Here is a 13825-nt window from a genome sequence, read left to right as displayed (position 1 = left end):
AGAAAACACATTTCTTTTTTTAATTTTTCTGCGCTTCACCTTACCACAAGACGGTGGGATATGAAAATAAAGCCAAAAAGGAAACACTCAGTTAAAGTTGTTCTGTTACACGTCGACCACTCCAGACCCCAAGGCCAGTCTGGTGCCCAGATTGACTCAACTATGTTTTTATTGTCTGAAAAATAAGCCCTCTGGGAGTGTCCCGCAGCTGCATGCTTCAGCACCTGTGTGTGTGTGCTTGCATGTGATGGCTAACCCCCACTGTCATGTTATCCACTGCCACAAGTCACCACTGGGGGATGTGTGGGCTTGCGTGAAGAAAACGTGAAGTGAATCTGTGTGGAGCACCGTGTTACTTCCAGCCTAATTACCAGACCCCCCGCCAGGCTGACTGAGAGGAGAGGAGGGCGGAGGGGGAACCGTCATCTCAGGGCACAAACACACAGCTCTGCTCCGTGTTGGGAAAATAGCCCCTCCTCTGCATTCATGTAAACATCTGACTGCACGATCATAAACGCACTGTATCTCCTTCACCTTTAATAATCAATAGTGAAAAAGCTGCTGAATTAGAAATTCTCACTTTTTTCCAGCTTAAACATGATGTTAGCCAACATTTTAAAATAAAGTAGATGCTTCTGTGTGTTGCTATGGTGATAATGAGTGAAGAAATCTGGGTTACTTGGTGTGAGAGAGGGCGGGGACTTGGAGGGGGATGGAAGGTGGAGGAGGAGATATGGTGGGCGTATGGCACAGGTGGAGTGGAAGGGAATGTGTCTGGACATCAGAGACATGATAGTGGCTCGGAGCGATGACACAAGGCCGGCTTGCACTGTCAGGGAGTCCGTTGCGGCTAAAATGCCACACGGAGGCAAACTGAGACTTTTCTTTGGTAATGAAAGCAGAGCAGTATAAGTAATTCACAAATTACAGTCTCAAAGTAACCCTGGCAATCTTAAAATGATGAGTCTCTATTATATTTAACACATTTACACAGATTCTGTATTTGCTGTTCTGTAATTAATGCATCTTTTAAGTAATTTGTCTTATTGAAGTTACGGATATTTATATGTTTGGGCTGTTTTACATCTGCTGAAGTGCTTTGGACAACACAAGTCACTTCCAGTCTGAACATGTATATTAATTTTTAAGCTATTTTGCAACATTTTATAGAAATAATATATAAAAATTCCTGTTTTAAAATGTTCTAATGATGTAGGAAAATGTGGAGGTATTTGACAGCAATCCTGTATATTTGTAAAAATGGGTTTAGGACAGGTATTCTATCACTTTATATTTATTTCCAGGATGTTATAAGTTGTCCTTATATTTTTCCATTTCATTTGCAGACACATTCAAAATATAAGTGAAATCAAGACAGATGTGGGCAAAGCCAGAGCCTGGGTTCGCCTCTCTATGGAGAAGAAGCTGCTTTCCAGGCACCTGAAGCAGCTGCTCTCAGACCACGAACTTACAAAGTGAGCAAAGTAGCCTACTGAAAGTCTCTCTGTCAACTGTCAGCTGCAGCAGCCGTGCTGTAACATCTTAAAGATCATTGCACGTCTGCTCTTGCTTGTTCGTGTCTTGGTCTTTGTTCCCTGCTTGTGCAGGAATGTCTGCCTTTATATGAAATGAAGATGATGTGTGATCTTGCCATTTATAATGCATTAGCTCTTTGGAATTTGCAGAGCATCACATTGTATTCCACACTAAATAAATAATTCACAGCCTTCTTCATAATTGATATCTGAGCGGTAAACTGGGTTAGTGGGACTTCTGTCTGCCTTTATGACCTTATAGTGTCACTTCTTCCACCAAATACTAAACAATTTGCACTTAATCCATTTAACTTGGTGTAATCATCTACAGTGCAACTTTATATTTAGATGTTTTTATTGAGATTTCCACACCTTGAGTGAGCAAACACATTCACACTGTAAAGACTAAAGAAAAGAAACTCTAATCTGATGTAAATCATTTCGTTTTGTGGGTCTAAGCATTGTTTATTATTCTTAAATGGTCTTTTTCTTCCTTTCAGAAAACTGTACAAGCGCTACGCCTTCCTGCGCTGTGATGATGAGAAGGAGCAGTTTCTTTACCACCTCCTGTCCTTTAATGCTGTGGATTACTTCTGTTTCACTAATGTCTTTACAACCATCAGTGAGTGACGTTATGATGTCATTTTGACAGCCCAGTCCATGAGCTAACAGTTTTTCATTGATCTTTTACACTTTTGTTTCCTGTCTCCCAGTGATCCCCTATCATGTGGTAGTTGTCCCCAGTAAGAAGCTGGGTGGTTCCATGTTCACAGCTAACCCCTGGGTGTGTGTTTCTGGTGAGCTGTCAGAGACTGGAGTCCTGCAGGTGCCCAGAAACACTCTGGAGATCACATTTGAGGTTTGTGGTAATTCTCTTATCTTTGCCACTGTGTGGATCTAATTTTTATTGGAGGATTATCACTCTTGATCATAATGGTATATTTATCAAAGTCACATCTGTGAGCAGAAAGCTTAATACGAATGCTACATCAAAGTTTCACTCTACTGACACAGAGAGCCTCTGAGCTGTGCTTTAAGTTGTCCGTTTAACTCACAATTCCCAGAATTGTCCTCTAAGTTCATTTAAATACAGCCGTCTACACCATCTCCATGAGAGCTCTTGAGTCAGGCTTTCTACGCATGCAAACTTTTGTTGTGGCTTAAGCTTCAAGTCTCTTTTCTTTCTTCAGCATCTATGACTACAGTCCGCATGTGCTGAGCTCTGAACACCTCCAAATGCAGATGATCATTGAAATTGGCCCTGAGTGCTTTTTTTCTTCTTCCTGTTTATTTATTTCTTTTTTGTCCTCACACTCAATAAATTACAGATAAGACTGAAATTGAAGTAAAATTACCTGATGACTTGTTTTTTTTTAATGTTTGGATGTTTGACATCAACATTACTGTTCCCTCTGTCTCAGTGCCAGAATCTGGGCAAGCTCACCACAGTGCAGATGGGTCATGATAACACCGGACTCTACGCAAAGTGGCTTGTGGAGTGTGTTATGGTTCGCAATGAGATCACAGGACACACTTACAAGTAAGCCACCTTCACTGGATGAGTAATGTCTCGTGATGTTTTGATCAGGTGGTCAGAAGATGAATATATGTGCTTGTCGGCAGGTTTCCGTGTGGCCGGTGGCTGGGGAAAGGTGTGGACGATGGCAGCCTGGAGAGGATTCTGGTGGGCGAGCTGATGACCCCCACCACTGAGAATGATGAAAGGATGTGCCGCACGCCACCCATGCAGCAGTCCCCAGGGATGATGAGGAGATTTGTTACCATCTCGCCAAGCAGCAAACCAAGTAAGTCACTCAGCTGAAATAACTGTATTAGTCATATAAAGAGATGTTTGATTATGTTTTTCTCCCAAGAATAATCCCCACATGTTTTGAGTTTTGTACTTAGTGCGTGACTTCAGTTTAGAAAGAAAAACAAATGAAAGCATGAATGAAAAAACACAATGAGAAATAGATAAAAACCTGATCGGGGGTTTCCTCCTTATATCTGCTGGTGTTAACTTAGAGCATCTTTTCTTTTTTCTTCTTCTTGCATCCAGAGTTAAACACAGGTCAGATCCAGGAGGGAGTGGGAGAGGCTATCAACGGGATTGTGAAGCACTTCCACAAGCCGGAGAAGGAGGTGAGAGACGGCAGTCTAGACAGGCCCAAGCATGTAGCTCTATTATTCATTATAAATGAAAAAATAAAAAGCAGCCGTCTGCCCCGGTGGCCCTCCAAGCTCCTCAGCAACAGAATATAATGGGTGTAATTCAAATTTAATAAAGGAGAATTGAGGCTGATTTTTTTTTTTTTAAACATTCTCCTTTGTCTCTTCTTTTTTTCATTGTCCTCAGTGGATTAATATAAAACATTAAGACTGCTAATTGTTATTATTGTGTACTGGTGCAGGTGGAGAGATATCTTCAATTCAAAGAAGATGCCCATGAAGGACTTTGTTTTTTCTTAAGTGTACTGTACCTTAACGCTTTATTACAGGCTTTAGGAGTCACTCAGTGAAGTTCAAGTACAAAGGATTTTTACAGGGAAATCCCCCTTCACTTTTACTCCACCTTTTTTAACAGACCCATGGAACAAAGAAGGGAGGCTGCTAAGAACAAAATATACTTCTTAAAAGTGCAGCTTGTATTCTTTTGTGTGTGACTGTGTCTGTTACTAAGTGTAGTACACTTGTGGTCATGTATTGTATTTATGTCACACACCCATCGTGGTCTCTTATACTCAGTTAAACGCTCATGATGCCAACATTTAGTTCAAACTTACTTTAAACTATTTGAAAGTTGGATTTTTTATTAGACATTTAGAACTAAGAGGTTATAAAGACAAAGAAAAGTTTTCCATGTAGTTCTCTTTTGTGATTTTAGTTTAGTTGAAATGAACTTCTGTGTGTATTTGTGCCCTCCACAGAGAGGGAGCCTGACTCTGCTCCTTTGTGGGGAGTACGGCCTCGTCTGGGCTCTGGAGCAAGTTTTCCAGCACGGTTTCAAATCACCTCGACTCTTTAAAAATGTCTTCATCTGGGACTTCTTGGGTAAGGACCTCACCGTTACAAACACTGACTATCTAAAGACTTGATGGGTAAACTACAGTGGCCCTGAAGAGCAGAAACAAACCTAAGATGAAACCAAGCATACTGAGCAACAATATGACAAATGTGTAAATGCTGTATGTAACTAAATTAATCCTCAAAAAAGAAAAAAAGAAACCCTATCAGGAGATGCAACTACAAAATAGCCATAAAAAAAAACATGTTGAGCTCATTGAAACCACACTTACATTTTATTAAATATTTGGTTTGTATCTCACTGTAATAAACAGGAGAAATTCATAAAGATCAGCAGATGTGGTCTCCTTACGTATTAAAAAGATTTCAATAGAATCCAAAATGGTTTGTCTTTGCAAGGTTAAAAACTTAAAAACTATTTTAAGACTTTCTCTGGCTTCATTGTTCAGGTCATTGTTTGTATATCCACACACAAGGACAGTGGAGAGGTTTATTATAAAAAATTATACTCTTATTTAGTCTCCTGAAAATTAGTCCCTGCGAACAACTTCATTTAAAATTGTTATAATATCCACACCAGCTGAGCAATGTCAGTTAAAGAAAACCAAATGTATCTAATGAAGAGCCTCAAAAACCATTATTTAGGAATTTTTTGCACCAAAAACATAAAGAAATCACCCTTGAATATTTGAAACAAGTTGTTAATGTGATGGTGGGTTGAATTGTAAATGAATTTCCTTTGTTAATCTTGTTTTTGAACAGAAAAGGCTCAGGTGTACTTTGAAAGTGCTGAGCAACGGGAAGTAACTCCAGATGAAAACTGGCAGACCAGAGTGCGCCACTTCTGCCGCTTCATGCGCGCCATCAACAGCACATCTAGAAACATCGGCAAGGATGGAAAGTTCCAGATGCTCGTCTGTCTGGGTGCAAGGTAGGTGTCTAGTAACATCCAATATTTGATCATTTTCCTTTTATTTTTCTTTCCTTTTTTAAAAAGATCAATGACAGAAAATGTACTATGTTGCTAAAAACTGTGCAATAAGTTGTTTTATCATCTCAGAATGAGCAATTTATATCTACTAGCTGTGGACCCACATACATAGCAGCTGCCATATTTGTACCACAATTTTTACCACAGTGCCTCTGAATAGAAACAACTGTGTGTGTGAAGTGAGAACCATCTGAGCTTTATAACGGAAGTATCAGCTCTGTTTAATAGGTGCTAGAGCATATTTTGGGGTAAGTAATGCTTTTAAAGGCACATAGGAGACACCACATATGTACACAAGTTTGAAGTATTTACCTGTGGTGCAGTCATCGCTGCACATGAGGCCACTGGATAACTCACAAATAAAAACTTGTTTATGTCCGGAAGAATTTTGGCCACTGGCAGCCACCGTCCATTTACCACTGTTCTTGGCATTTGAAGTAATTTCTAAGCCCATCTTTACCACTAGATCTCAGCAATTCCTACACACGCTACCTTTAAATTAAAGTCATCAGATTAATAGAGGGGAAAAAGTTCTGGCTTCTCAAACGAGGGGATTTGCTTATTTCATTGACTCCATGAGTCTTGTTTTCTTCTTTCAGGGACCATTTGCTGCATCACTGGATTGCTCTGCTCGCAGATTGTCCAATCACCTCGCAGATGTACGAGGATATTGCACTGATTAAAGACCGCTCGCTGGTAAACTCTCTGATAAGAGTCCTGCAAACTCTGCAGGAGTTCAACATCACCCTGGAAGCTTCGCTTGTCAAAGGTGTTGGTATTTAAACCAAACTACTTTCCACCAGTCGTACCTTAACAGGAGAATTACTGGGGACCACTAAAAAGAGTAACAAACTTTTATATGCAGGAACAGACTTGAACAAAAATAATTTCTGGCTTATATTAAAGCTATTGTCACATTTGCCATATATTAGGTGCAATGAGCCTTTCAACATATGTTATTTTTTCCTCAATGATATTACCATTAGATGTTGAAAATATGTTTTCTATTATGAACCATGATTTTCACATTATTAATGATGACCTTGTGCTATAATGTTTTACTGAAAGCTAAATATTTTCATTGCTATCATGAACTGCTGACAATGGCTGTATTTAAGGAAAAGCAAGGATTAAAAGTGTTAATATATTTTCTGATAAAAACAGTATTATTTTGTTAAATCAGTCAAGTTGCTTGCTCTGTTGTCAGCTCCAATTTTAATGTCAAAATGCAGAGCTTAAAGCAAATGATGTAGACGTATGCTTTTTAAGTATGTGTATGGCAGGGAGGCTTATAGAGTGAATGACGATAACCCACATCGGAATAAAAAGGCTAAGTTTGAGCATTTTCCTGGCAAATGTGCATTTGCATATCTTTCACGTGGAATATTTTCAGCAAAGAAAGTGGTCCCTCTTCTGTGATAAGACTGTGTGGCTCAAACCTGCATCCAGTGAAAGACAGTATATTCAGTTAGATAAAGGAAAATACATCAAGTCTCATGTTCTGTATACAAGTGCTCAAAGAGATGCTTGACCCAGCTTTCTTTGCGAAGTGGATCACAGTGACAGCCTTCATGTAAATACCTCCAACCAGCCCTTACCCGCTACCATCTATCCAGCCCTTACACTACATTTTTCCTGTTCTCTGAACTAAAAGCAGTGTAATGATCCGATTAGATTCTGCGTGTTGAATTACAACCTCCCGAATACCATGTGAGCAGTAAAAGCAGCTTTTCCCCCTCTACTGATTTTTGTCCTCATGGTTTCTTGCTATGCAATATCCACAAGAGAGAATTTAGATATTATTGGACCCTGTTCCATTACATACATTGAATTTTGCTGTTCAGAATAAGAGATTTGATATGTGATGGACTTTTTTTTTCTGTGCCAACGTCTGGAATGACTGTGTTGTACTCGTCTGTGTACGACCCCCACATGAGCATCTTGGGAGATATATATTTTTCTTTTCCAATACAGTTGTACATTTATCAACATAGATGTGTAATGTAGTGTTTACTAAGTGAGCAAAAGTGTACAGTGTAAAAATATATTAAAAAAATAAAGCATCTCAAATGTGTTACATTGATTTTATTTGATTTTGGATTTTGCCTAATCTTCATAAATGAGCCTTCTTGGCTAAGAAAAGGAGGTTCACGTGGAAAAGTGCCAGTTTAACAGGAACAGTTTTATATCTTAAATGTAAATATTTATGATTAAATTTTCCCTCTGATTATAAACGGAATATCACACCCTGTTTAAAATAGCTGAAAATAAATTCACGCAGATGAATAGTATTTGTAACAATACTTATTCAGTCCTTAAAACAATAGAATGCATCACTATTTATTACTGTCGTGTTAACACGCTGTTTGTAATATCCACTGAATGTGCTTTCAGCTGTGAAAATGTAAACAAACTCGTTCGCGCCATGTCAAGTAGCTGTTTTTTTTTAAGCCTGAGGACAGATGGCTTATGGGATTTTGTGTATTAAAGCGGGCCATCCAACAACTGACGCGCCATGGTTTCCCGCCTGTTCACTACGCCTCCCATCATTCATGTCCTCCGACGCGGAAGCAAGGATAGCGGTGATTGGTTGGGTCTAGGTTCAAACCCAACGGCTGCACTCCTAATATGGTCATTGCACGATTACCCTTTCATTCCGGCTTTTTATGCAAATGATATTCTAATAGCCAGCTGTATGCAGTGGTAGTAAGAGCATGCGCAGTGCCTGAAAAGAAGACTGCAAAGATTCAAAGTTTTTGTTCAGTAAGTATACTCTTATTTCCTTTGTACAAAAACTCTATTTATTAGACCTTTACCGACTTACTATGTGTAAGGAAATTAATCATATCGTTAAGTAATCATAACTTGACGTGTACGTTTCATGTTTTGCGAGCTAAATGTACAAAGACTGCGTCTCGACAATGGGATAACGTGGAAGTGAACGAAAGCGTGGCGTGGTACTGCTTTAAGCATCGGCTAGCTTTCAAGCTAACAGCTAACAACAATGAGCCATATTTGGCGCACTAGCGGGCAAAGTTAAAATTTAAAGAAAAAGATCGCCTTTTAGTTTTTTATTGTGTTTTATAAAATTTTTTAAAAACGTGCACGAATTGTGTCCAATTCAGAATTACACTCAATCATTTAGGGCACGGATAAATCTGCGAATCTCTCGGTAGCTTTTTGTTTCTTGACTCCAGAAAGCGCTGCTGCCCGCTTTTTGTTACGCGTATTCGCCTCAACCAAATCTCTCCGCTTTCCAAAAATCAAGAACACAGACCTTAATTTAGGTATATATGTGCATATTTGCGCAGCTTTCAGTCCGTTGATCTTTGTTCATAAAGACGACATTCACGTTAGTTTAGTTAGTAAAACAGTAGTTGCGTTGTGGGTGTAACGTCTCTGTGACCGTCCTCACGTCCACTTACCGTGAGCTGAAAGTTTAAGACCTTGATTTAAATAAATCACTAAGCTGTTGATAAAGTTTTCTTATTGTAATTAAAACAAACCGAAAAGCCAACATTGAAGTTATTGTGTCGGTGTTGTCATTTTTTATGTGCTTTTGGTGTTCCGTGACTTGGCTTTAAATTCCGTTAGATAGTTCATTAAAGTTACTTTAGTCTGATTTAGTAACACTTTTCTTGCTGCTTGTGCATTGTCGAGTAACTACAGTGATACTTAAAAGAAGTATGCTCGAACGATTTGTTATTGTCGCTTAAAATGGTTTGCCTATATCTGTGTTTGCGTGTAGGGACCGCCCCCTTTCAACAGTAGGACGCACAACTGTCTGCAGACATCCATGGTGCTTTGCTTTTCACAGGGATTGGGACGATTCCTGACTGTCTTCTCTTTTTTTTATCTCTTCAGGGTTTGTTTTTGTTTTACTTTTGGCTATATACTGACCAACAAGTAGAGTATGTTTGGCTTTCATAAGTCAAAGATCTACCGGAGTAACGACGGCTGTTGCATCTGCAAGACCAAGTCTTCCAGTTCACGTTTCACAGACAGCAGTCGATATGAGGAGACATTCAGACTGTGTTTTGGGTAAAAGCTCTTTTTTTGTTCATATTCAGGCTTTATGTCACAATAATGATTGTGTTAATGCTCAAGAGTGTGTTGGGGTGTTAATTGCACTTTTTTTATTGCTTTAATTGATTTCTTAAGGCTGTTGGAGGATCGTGTTGGAGACATTTGCAATGCATGTGTGTTACTGGTGAAGAGGTGGAAGAAGCTGCCTCATGGCTCCAAGAAAAACTGGAATCATGTAAGTGTTGTCTCTTTTCAGTATATTTGTGCCATTTTATGAGGTATTTTTTATAAGAAATTGCGTGTTTTGTAAATTGCCTTTTTACTTAGGTGGTAGATGCAAGAGCTGGACCAGGCTTTAAGGTGACAAAACCCAAGAAGATGAAGAACAGTGATGGAAAGAAGAAAAGCAAGCTAAAGAAGCTGCACAAATTAAAAAGACAAAGTAGGTAGTTTTTTTTTTTTACCCTGTAATATATGTAGGGAGAGATTTGCTGTATTGTATTTTTAATAGAATATGAAATAGTTGTATATTTTAGTAAAAAAAAAAAAAAAACGTGAAGAATGTTTTAAAAAATTCTTAACTTTATAAATCCTGTATTTTTACTCGTATCAGTCTGAGGTTAAGTATGGGTCTTTGTCAGCCTGAAAAAAACCACCTTGATGAATTAATAGAGCGGCATCTTGTGGCTTTTTGAGATGGAACAAGCACTCATGACTATGACTAACCAGAGAAATGGTATTAATTGGTCATTTTAGAGTTGTTTTTTTATTATTATTATTATTTTTTTTTTACTTTTTGTTGTGTTTGTGTGGTGTAAAACCATACTTATTGTTTAACTGAGCTGAAATAATCAGATTTTATTGGTCTAACACCTCCAAATATTTAATGTAAGACACCAGAGGTATGCGATTAGTGATGACCCATCACTAATTATAAATGCTGATTAATCTTGCATCTGTACTATTTATGGTGTCTTGAGCTCGAGTGAAATGTGGACTTTTAAACAATTATTATTTTAGAATTTTATAAGCAATTTAGTAATAAAATGTATAGATCAATCCATAGTCAACATCACTGTTAATAGTAACAATATTTTTAAATGAAAACCATCTGGTACCCTACTTTGTATATAGTGGATGCAAAAACCTTTCATAGATTAAGAATGGAAATGAACTGAAATAACTTATCTGGAAACAGATTTAGAGATTTTCCAAATAAACTTCATGATGATGCTCAAGGGTTTCTTTTATTCCAAGCAGACTCAGATGCCCACAGCACAACCTCCAGTGTGTCTCCTGCCCAGTCTCCAAGTTACAGCAACCAGTCAGATGATGGCTCAGACATAGAGTCCAAACAACGGCGCTCGACTCCCTCCATCTTCTCTTTTCTGGACCGTTCCTACTGGAAAAGGCAAGCTAGTGCATTGGACTTAATGATAGGACAAATTAAATAGGATATTCTCTCTTTTTAATGTGATGTAACTCTAATCTTTTTTGCTTTTAGGCAAAAGGTGTGCTGTGGGATTGTCTACAAGGGTCGGTTTGGAGAGGTCATCATTGATCCCAGGCTTTTCAAGCCCTGCTGCAGTTCCAAAAATCAGAAGACGCTGGCACCAACACAAGTGGCCACACACTTGCCAGATGCACTTCCTCCACAGCTTCCAGAAGACAGGAAAGAAACCTGGTGAATGCTTTTGCTGAATCCTCCTCTGGGGTTATCAGTTGCATCCACCTGGATTTGTCTCCAGTGGCAGACCTCATTTCCACTTCTTCTTTTAGATCAGTTAGATTTTGTGTCTACATAATATCAATTTTTTAAAAATGTGGGTATTTTTTTTACTTTGTATAGGGTTGAGTTATGTTTTATTGAAATAAAAAAATGGGCATTAGTGTTATTTATAGGACAAGGACACAAATTTTGTTAAAATTAAGTTTTGATTCCAACTTGCTTTATGTTATTTTTGTATTAAGTGATAATTTTTGTAAATAATTTCTTTTTTGCATATCAGGACTGCTCTTTAAATCTGTCAAACTGTAAGTGTGCATATGTCAGACACCAGCTATTTCTTAAACCAGCTTTTTTGTTTATGTTGGCCTTCAGCCTTTTGTTCCAATGTTTTGCTGTATGTTTACCTCTTTATGTACAAATGAGTATGTTTTTGTTTTTTTAGTTTTAATTACACAGATGGCTTTTTCTAACACCAGGGATCATCAGCACATCTATCTTTAACTTTAATAGGTTTAACAGGTTTTGATAAGTATGTAAATAGGACACGTTTTCCCTTGGACAGATAAACAGCTTAAGCACGCAACAAGTTTGAAACACTCCGTTTTAATTTGTTTAGCAGTTTGTGCATATTGGCATGGATAGATGAGGTTAGACCATGCATGCAGTACATCCCTTTTCCTTTTGAAGTGACAGCAGTGACTTATTTATTTCTTTTGTACAGTCTCCAGTGAAATAACATTGCTTGTTGTAAACCAAAATTTCACAGTAGAATTAGTAAAGTCAGTGTTTTAGCTAATGGCATATCCAAACCTTTAAAAAATTACAGCAAACCACTACACCTGAAAGGTGCTGAAAGTGCTACGACAGTTTAAACACATTTTCATATCTTTTTTTCTCCATGCATTTATCTGAAGGCATGCAATGTTGAAGCTTGCGCTTTGTGTAGAAATGGGTGTAACTTGCAGGGAGAAGCTGCAGTATCAGTGAGCTGTTGTACTCGTACTCTTTTTGATTACCGTTGCAAACTGAACAAGCAGGGGGGCATGGCCTAAGTGTTATGATTGCCCTACATTTTAATCAGAAAACTGCTCTAGAGAGAAGTATTTGATTGTCATGCATGGCCGAGGTTTATCTTCAGAAGTAATTGTCAAAAGTTCAAACTATGCAGATATGTTGAATGTGAGAAATGCTATAGGGCTTTCTATCACTTATTTCAGTGTAGAGTGATGGATCCTTACTTAACCAAATTGGCTTGTGAAAAGCACCTGTCATTTCAGCAATAATGTTACATTCTCATAAGTCACGGTCAAGATATGCCTGTGTATGTCATGTTAAAAATAATGCTCATATTGCACAGTTATTGCCATGGTGCATACTGTCTCAAGTTCATACAGTAGTGACAACGGTTGTAGTTTTTTTTTCCTTACATTTATTAACCAAGCTCAAACTAAATGAATTGACAGGCATTGCTCTGTAAAGTTGCTTAATATATGTAAACATTTCTGCGGCAGGGTAGTTGAATGCTGAACATTTTTTATTCTTGTTGAAAGGAGTTATGCAGCTTCCTTTTAAGCTGGAAAATAAGCTTTTTTTTATTTTTGTCCTTAGGGAGTTGCCATAATGTTGCGAGGTACATTTTGGGATATAAGATGTGCCTTAATGAATTACCTGACTTTTCCATAATGATTTTTTTATGTAATTTATATTAATTTATTACACAGCATTTTTAAACTGAAATTTTGAGGTAACTGGTGTAGAGCCTTTCACAAAGTTGTTTTTTTTTATTCTTTTGTGCACTTCTTTTGAACATGCAATGTATTTTTTTGTACGCTTTTTGTATACTGTACCACAAAGTAGATCTGTAATAAAATTGGAGAAAAAGTGTGCCTGTAGTATTTACCTTGACCGCCAGGTGGCAGCCAAGTCACAACTATCAAGCATAAGTGACGCCGCAAAGCAGTGCCACACTAAGCATGAAACTGCGAAAAGAGAAGTTATTAAACTATTTAATTCTACTACTAAATAGAATGGTGCTATTTTAAATGAACAATTTATACAAAAATACAGGTCGCAAGTTTTCTTAAAGGTAATGTTTTGGCAGTATTATTGAGAAACATTTGATAGTAGCTTGACAACTTGAATTAAGCTCTTTTTATTTGACTATATATTCACTATATTACAGCATACATCCCATGAGTTGTAATGTTGAGTTGGACAAAAAAGTTGATTTCAAGCAGTAACGTAACATCTTGCAGAAGGCAGAAAAGGACTTCACATCTGCTCTTCTGTGAATATTTTTAAGCCTTTTTTTGACCAAAAAAGTAATGATCGACACTGAGACAGACACTAAAAAAGCTCAGGATAGAATACAGCTAGATATCTTCCCGAGGATCAAGCAATTTCCGGGCGAAGCTTTCACAAATAAAACCCAGTTGTGAGTACTGGCGTTTAAACATTTTACGCACACTGTTAATGTTTCCGGTTATTCATTGGCTGACTCTTGACGCTTCAAAAGACCCC

At 37.9% G+C, this 13825-nt stretch overlaps 2 protein-coding genes across 4 annotated transcripts in view; both read left to right on the top strand.

Moving 5' to 3' along the window:
* The window catches only part of dennd5a (DENN/MADD domain containing 5A), a 31863-nt gene extending 24248 nt beyond the window's left edge, over positions 1-7615 (top strand). For both annotated transcript variants that reach the window (XM_041979690.1, XM_041979696.1), the window contains 9 exons: positions 1347-1475; positions 2036-2157; positions 2249-2394; positions 2957-3075; positions 3159-3340; positions 3595-3677; positions 4463-4586; positions 5322-5490; positions 6150-7615. In XM_041979690.1, coding sequence (XP_041835624.1) covers positions 1347-1475; positions 2036-2157; positions 2249-2394; positions 2957-3075; positions 3159-3340; positions 3595-3677; positions 4463-4586; positions 5322-5490; positions 6150-6333 — 1258 coding nt within the window. In that variant the 3' untranslated portion in view covers positions 6334-7615. The remainder of the gene's footprint in view (positions 1-1346; positions 1476-2035; positions 2158-2248; positions 2395-2956; positions 3076-3158; positions 3341-3594; positions 3678-4462; positions 4587-5321; positions 5491-6149) is intronic.
* A 554-nt stretch (positions 7616-8169) lies between these two features.
* On the top strand, positions 8170-13189 carry sinhcafl (SIN3-HDAC complex associated factor, like). 2 transcript variants are annotated; one of them, XM_041994836.1, is made up of 6 exons: positions 8170-8313; positions 9415-9591; positions 9712-9811; positions 9904-10018; positions 10834-10987; positions 11081-13189. In XM_041994836.1, exons 2-6 carry the CDS (start codon positions 9464-9466, stop codon positions 11262-11264), a joined length of 681 nt encoding a protein of 226 aa, XP_041850770.1. In that variant the 5' UTR covers positions 8170-8313; positions 9415-9463; the 3' UTR covers positions 11265-13189. The 2 variants fall into 2 exon arrangements, with proteins under 2 accessions (XP_041850770.1, XP_041850778.1); XM_041994844.1 differs by having other exon boundaries at positions 8172-8313; positions 10837-10987.
* Positions 13190-13825: the final 636 nt, after the last annotated feature.

This window comes from Melanotaenia boesemani, chromosome 1 (genome assembly GCF_017639745.1).
Source record: "Melanotaenia boesemani isolate fMelBoe1 chromosome 1, fMelBoe1.pri, whole genome shotgun sequence".
NCBI lineage: Eukaryota > Metazoa > Chordata > Actinopteri > Atheriniformes > Melanotaeniidae > Melanotaenia > Melanotaenia boesemani.
Note: the sequence above shows the minus strand (reverse complement) of the source record. Positions and strands in the feature narration are given on the sequence as shown.

What these genes read in the sequence shown, in the direction of transcription:
- sinhcafl (XM_041994836.1), top strand. Translation starts at nt 9,464, where the DNA reads ATGTTTGGCTTTCATAAGTCAAAGATCTACCGGAGTAACGACGGCTGT. An exon ending in CCAAGAAAAACTGGAATCAT is followed by an intron (nt 9,812 to 9,903) that starts GTAAGTGTTGTC and finishes CTTTTTACTTAG; the next exon opens with GTGGTAGATGCAAGAGCTGG. An exon ending in GCACAAATTAAAAAGACAAA is followed by an intron (nt 10,019 to 10,833) that starts GTAGGTAGTTTT and finishes TTTTATTCCAAG; the next exon opens with CAGACTCAGATGCCCACAGC.